Source organism: Parasteatoda tepidariorum, chromosome 4 (genome assembly GCF_982258835.1).
Source record: "Parasteatoda tepidariorum strain Cologne lab strain chromosome 4, Ptep-v5.0, whole genome shotgun sequence".
Taxonomy (NCBI): domain Eukaryota; kingdom Metazoa; phylum Arthropoda; class Arachnida; order Araneae; family Theridiidae; genus Parasteatoda; species Parasteatoda tepidariorum.
The window spans coordinates 4,226,186-4,232,373 of record NC_141758.1 but is presented as its reverse complement, the minus strand read 5'-3'; the positions used below and the strand labels follow the sequence as shown (position 1 = coordinate 4,232,373).

General features: G+C 34.8%; 1 protein-coding gene across 1 annotated transcript; it reads right to left on the bottom strand.

Moving 5' to 3' along the window:
* Positions 1–287: 287 nt before the first annotated feature.
* On the bottom strand, positions 288–2,654 carry LOC147810159 (uncharacterized). The gene is made up of 2 exons (XM_087160437.1): positions 1,628–2,654; positions 288–295 (listed from the first exon to the last, which is right to left on the bottom strand). Exons 1-2 carry the CDS (start codon positions 2,652–2,654, stop codon positions 288–290), a joined length of 1,035 nt encoding a protein of 344 aa, XP_087016563.1.
* Between the last annotated feature and the right edge of the window lie 3,534 nt (positions 2,655–6,188).

The following is a 6,188-nucleotide window of genomic DNA, read 5'->3' as shown; positions in this document are numbered from 1 at the left end:
TTACTTCTTAATACACATAAATACAAGTTACTCTTTTCAACTTTCATTGCAAAATAATAAAATTTTGTACTCTTTTGGTACCCCTAAAATATACACCTAAACTTTCCCCAAAATTAAAACTCTTAAATTTAATAGATTCTACAGTCATAATAATTAACCATTTCATCATTTAAACAAAAGCAAACCCCTTCCTTGACCTTTTTTTTTTCCGTCCAAAATTATTTTAACAGACTGCATTATAAATAATAATCACTATTAAATAATAATAAACCAAGAGCCTTGTTTACTCAGCTCGCTATTGACATATAAAAACACAATCTTTAAATAATCCTACACTTTTTACAAGTAATTAAATCAATACTCTTCTTCTTTCATACATACTCTTAATAAAGCAATAAAAAAAAATTACACTCTTAACAAACCAACCACTAAGTTACTTAAAAAAAAAAACATCAAATCATTACTTATTATATTTATCAATAATAATCATACTCATTAATCACACAAACAATACTATAGCTAACTGGCCAATCCCTTAAGCTCAAATAAAATAACACATCAGGTTGACTTTAAACCAAAACAAAATAAACTTATCCCCTTAACTAACTACCCTTTTTGTTAAACTTCTACCCAGAAATGTGAGCGTGTAATTTATCTTTTCATGCATGAGATAAAGCTTACCTCCCTTTATTATCTTTTCAATTGTCCTCTTTGTCAGAGAGTCGATGTTGAAACCACACTCTATGGTCACCGGTCACGGGGGGTAGCACTGGCTGCCTATCGCCTCCGGCGATAATAGTCCCGTCGATGTTGTCAGTCCACCGTCACCCTTTCCTTCAGGCAATCTTTTTCACTAGGCATTTCCGTAGGCATCCTTCTATCAAGATTGACTCCATGAGGCAACTCTCTTTACTGGGCTTTTCTCATAGTGTGCATCGGCGATGATTCTTTTCCTTAGCATAGCAGTCCTCCTTCCATCCTGACAGGCTGCGACATTTGTGAGACCTTTTGTCTCTTGGTTCGTTTTTAAAGACTACTCAATACGGATGACCAAGGATTATTTCAATTTTAGCTTATTTATTACTGAATTCTTGATTATAGAATTATTTACAAACTGATACATGAATTGGAGAATATAATATTCTGGAGCGCTGCTGCTCCCTTCGCTCTCATGCTTTCTCTAGCATAGTTCAACTCGAAACTCAACTCTTCTCCGTTCAAAGCTAATCTCCTCTCCTGCGTTCAAAACTGATCTGATCTCTAAAAAAATCCTCTTTCCCATAAGAAACAGTCCTTTGCTCCACCCCCAAATGTAGGGGACGACACCTGCAGTGTCCTTCACCCTCTGACCCTCAGGTCAAGGGGTCAATCAAATGCGTGGGAGAGGAATCAGGATCCTGACAGCATGAAAGCCCTATGGCTGAAATAAAATTCAGCAAGCACCTTACAGGAACATCTTGCAGTTCCCAGGCATTGACAATATGCTGTCCTAAATGCTCAAATCTTTGAGCAGAATAGACCTCACAATCACAAAGTATGTGTCGTGATGTCTCTTCTTCTAGATGACATCCCCGACAAAGAGAATTTGATTCTATTCCCATAATGTTTAGGTGTCTTCTGAGGATACAGTGACCAGTAAGGAGACCAATGATCTTCCTTATACTGTTTCTGTTAAGCTTTAAGAGCTCCTTTTGACGTACACTAGGACAGTCTCGATTCAGCTCCTTAGCTTGTCTTTGACCGTCAGCAGCGCGCCACTGCTCATGGGCGATCTTGCCGTAGAGCTTGAATATGGTTGCCCTAAATGAGGAGGGAGAAATTCCCAGCGCAGGTTCAGGGCCCCAGAAAATTGCATTAGAGCCAGCCCGTGCTGCTTCGTCAGCTAGCTCATTTCCACCGATACCCATATGTCCTGGTACCCAATGCAGGGATACCTTGTTATGAGTGGACAGGTCACAGAGGACCGAGAAGCATTCCCACACTAACAAGGAGGTGAATTTACACCTTGACAGTGATAGGAGAGCAGCCTGACTGTCAGAACAGATGCGGATAGTCGTATTTTGATATCCTTTGTCTATGCATAACTTGCAGCACAAGATAATGGCATAGACCTCAGCCTGAAAAACGGTGGCATAATTTCCCAGGGGAAAGTGAAGTTTGGTACCATCACTGGAGCAGTGAATTCCTGCTCCTGATTTGGCACCAATCTTTGAACCATCAGTGTACCATATCAGGCATTTGCCTTTAAGCCACCGAGGAGAATTAAACCATTCATCTCTAGTAGGAAAATGGATCTTGAAGGGCTTGTGAAAAGCGTATCTTAGTGACATATAATCACTAGGCATAATAAAAGAGGATAAATCCTTCACTTGTGAAACAAGATGTCCCCATGACAAGTGTTTGGAATTCTCTTTCCATAGGCCAAGGTACATAAGACGCTTTACGCCTGTCTGAGCTTCAACTTCAATGCGTAAGTTCAATGGAAGAAGCCCAAGTAAGCTCTCTAGAGCAGCTGTAGGAGTCGTCCTGAGACAGCCTGACAGGGCTACACAGACCATTCTTTGTAGTCTGTTAAGATTAGACCTTGCAGAGCTCAATCTAGTCCTTGACCACCAGACGATTGCGCCATAAGTGATGATAGGACTAATAATCATTGAGTATATCCAGTAGACTATTTTGGGGGACAGTCCCCATGTTCTACCAATAGCATTTCTACAAGACCAGAAAATTTTTCTGGCCCTGTTGGTGCAGTATTCAAGTTGAAGACCCCAATTTAGTTTGGAGTCAAAATAAACCCCGAGAAACTTGACTTTCTCCGTAAGTTCCAATTTATGGTCCAGGTAGTATACATTACCTAGATCAAGTTGCCTTTTCCGTGTGAAGGCTACATAACTTATCTTGGATGGATTGACAATAAGCCTGATTTAAAACACCATCTAGCTACTTCTAGGAGTGCATTATTCATGATATCAGAGACAGTTTTTCCATGTTTGCCTCTGACAACAATAACACCGTCATCAGCGTACCCGATACAGGGAATGCCAAGAGCAGTTAACCGAACTAACAGGGAGTCCATTACCATACACCATAGGATAGGGGACAAAACCCCTCCCTGGGGGCATCCGGCAGTTGCATGCACTTTCATGCTTGCACCCAATAGAGAGGAACAAACATACCTAGAGGAAAGCAAATTCGCTATCCATCTGGTAATTATTGAGTTTATGCCTCTGTTCCTAAGTGCATTGATGATAGTCTCAACAGGGACTTTATCAAACGCACCTTCAATATCAATGAAAACCGCGAGAGCCATCTCCTTATCTGTGATAGATTTCTCAAGCAGGTAGGAGAGCTCATACAGAGCGGTGTCTGTAGACTTGCCTGGTTGATAGGCATGCTGTGAGGAGGACAGTGGCCTTTTTATGAGCACAGTGTCTCTGAGGTGTCTGTCAATTAGCTTTTCTATCGCTTTCAACAGACAGGAAGTGAGGCTGATTGGTCTGAATGATTTAGCCTCAAAATAATTCTCCTTACCTGGTTTTGGTATGAAAATCACCCTGGTATTCCTCCAAGAGAGAGGTATATACCCAAATGCTATGCAGGATCGAAAAATCCTACATAGAATAGGAGCCAGTGTTCTATGGCTGGCAACAGCATTTTTATTTTTTAAGTTGTTTATTTTTATTTCTTTTAGAATTCGTTCTTTTTTTAGCGGAATGTTTTTTAACCTAACAGAATTCTAAATTCGTGAAAAAAAGCGCTTTGGACAAAATACTAAAATAGAGATCTACAACTCACTTCTGCCTAGCTTAATAGTATGAGGTTGCCGCAGCTGAATTAAACAACCTGATAATGCTCACTCTGGTTATTGTTTCCGTTTTTAAAAGCGCTATGTGTTGAGCCACCTCAGCTAGATTTGGCATGTGGCATTTTTAGATGCAATCATTGGTCGATTTTCTAACGGTGCCATTCGGGGAGTTCTAATGAGGCTTTTTTTTTAGTGACGTGTAAGAGAAATATATATATATAGATTATAAAAAATATTATAAAAGAGAAGAAAATAATGTTTTTTTTAAAAAACTAGCGTACAATTCTGTTTATTAAAATGTATAAGTTTGCAATTTCGAAAAAAAATGTCATAACCAAAAACCAAGAAAAAATTTAAAAAGCAGTTTTTTTTTAATTGTAATGCAATTTTTTTTTCACAATATTTTAACTAACAATTATTTAAGAAATGATAGTTTAAAGTTTATTTCATGTATTCTGCCTATTTATTAAAGCTCATTTATTGCACGTAGAGCCCCTGAATTAAACTGAATTGCACGTTATTTTGATACTTATTGTACCTTTAAAACTAAAAGATTTTTAGTAGTATAAAGGTACGTATTTTATTAACTGCAAATATATAATGAAATAATTATAAATAATGAGAAAGTAATAAATTAATCATAAATATAATAAAATTTTTATAAATAATAAAAATAGAAAGTTTCAAAATTTTGTCAAATTAAATAACCTTAATTAATCATTAGTTCGTTAAATCTAAAAGCTCTCTATAATAGGATAATTTCTAAAGTTTTAAAATATAGTGATGATATTTCTGAATGAATCAATTACACTTATTTAAAAAAGAAAACATTTAAAGTATGATTTTTAGTAAAGGTAATAAATAAAGATGTATTTGATTTGTAATATGATGTTATTTTTTTTATTTTTAGAATAATTCTTTTTTTCGCAAAACTGTTTGTAAATATAGTTACAAGTGAATCGATTCTCTTATAATAAATACAATAATGCAAACAAGTTTAAAACAAATGCTACATATTAAATTTTTGAAGAAAGATCAAAGATTAAAATAAATAGATATTTATTTTAAACTACGTAATTGTCAAAATGAAAGAAGAAGAATCCCTTTCAGAAACAACGCGGTGAAAGAGGTCACGAGGTGTTAGGAACTGACTGCGTAACACCCGTTCCCGTAACAGTCGTGAAGAAGTTACACCTCAACAGTTGAAAAAGTTTTTCCAGTTGATTATTCGCGAACCGAATTTACTTTCACTAATGTATTTTCTTCCGTTATCGACATAATATTGCATCGGTGAAAATTGATATTTTATGGGAAATTTTGTTTCCTCCATGAATAAACTTTTAATTATTAGTAATAGGAAGTTTCCTGCAAAGTGTCCTTAATTAATGAAATGGATGACAATTTTAAAAGTTCGAATGTTAAATCGAATTTTATTTTATCTTATAAATATTAGCTCTAATATAAGAGGATAGGATTCAGGCGTTTTCTAGCAAGACAGTATTATAATGCATCCTTCTAATATTAAAAAATATCGTTTTGCTACCTGGGAAATTTAAAAGATAATGCGAGGGAATTTAATTTATTTTCCTAATTCATGAATATCCACTCTTTGTGTAACAATATGTTTATATACGTGCGAGACATAGCTTTCTTCTTACAACATCAATATTTGTACTAATATATTTGTGAAAATAATTTTATCAATTGTAATGATATAATTTTAAATAAGATATCTTTAATTCTAATCATTCCTGCAAAAGAATAATAGAACTATATTATTCGAATTAACATTTATTTGCTCATACTTTTCTAGAATTCTGAGGATAATTTGTTTGCTAGGCATTATTTTTATCGACTTTATACCTTGATGGCACTAGATGGCAGCAGTGCTGTTATTTAAATTAGTAAGATAAAATGTAACATCGAGATCATTTACAAGTGTAAAAATCATTGCGATATTTACTTTCTTTATTTAAATGATTTTTCGCTTTAGTAAAGTCGAACAACACGAGTTGAACAAATAAAATCTTGTTTTTGGTTTCTCGAACAATTTTTAAAATTTATCCACCGAAATCCCAGCCTGTCTCATTTCAAATATTATGTAATGTTTTATTTTAAATGTTGGTGTATATGAAGACCTTATTGTAAGATTAATTGTTATAAGATCGTATCATGAATTTTGTAAGCTTACTATTAGAACACATAAACAATCAATGTAATCAACGCAAAAATAAAAAAATCCTTTAAAAAGGGAAAATTTGAGAAAAAATTTATTTTCTGACATGAGAGAAACTAAATGTTTAACTGTTAAAGGAAGATATCAACGAAAATGAAAGTCACAATATAAAATCAGCGATTTGAACTTAAGAAGCAGAGTAGGGGA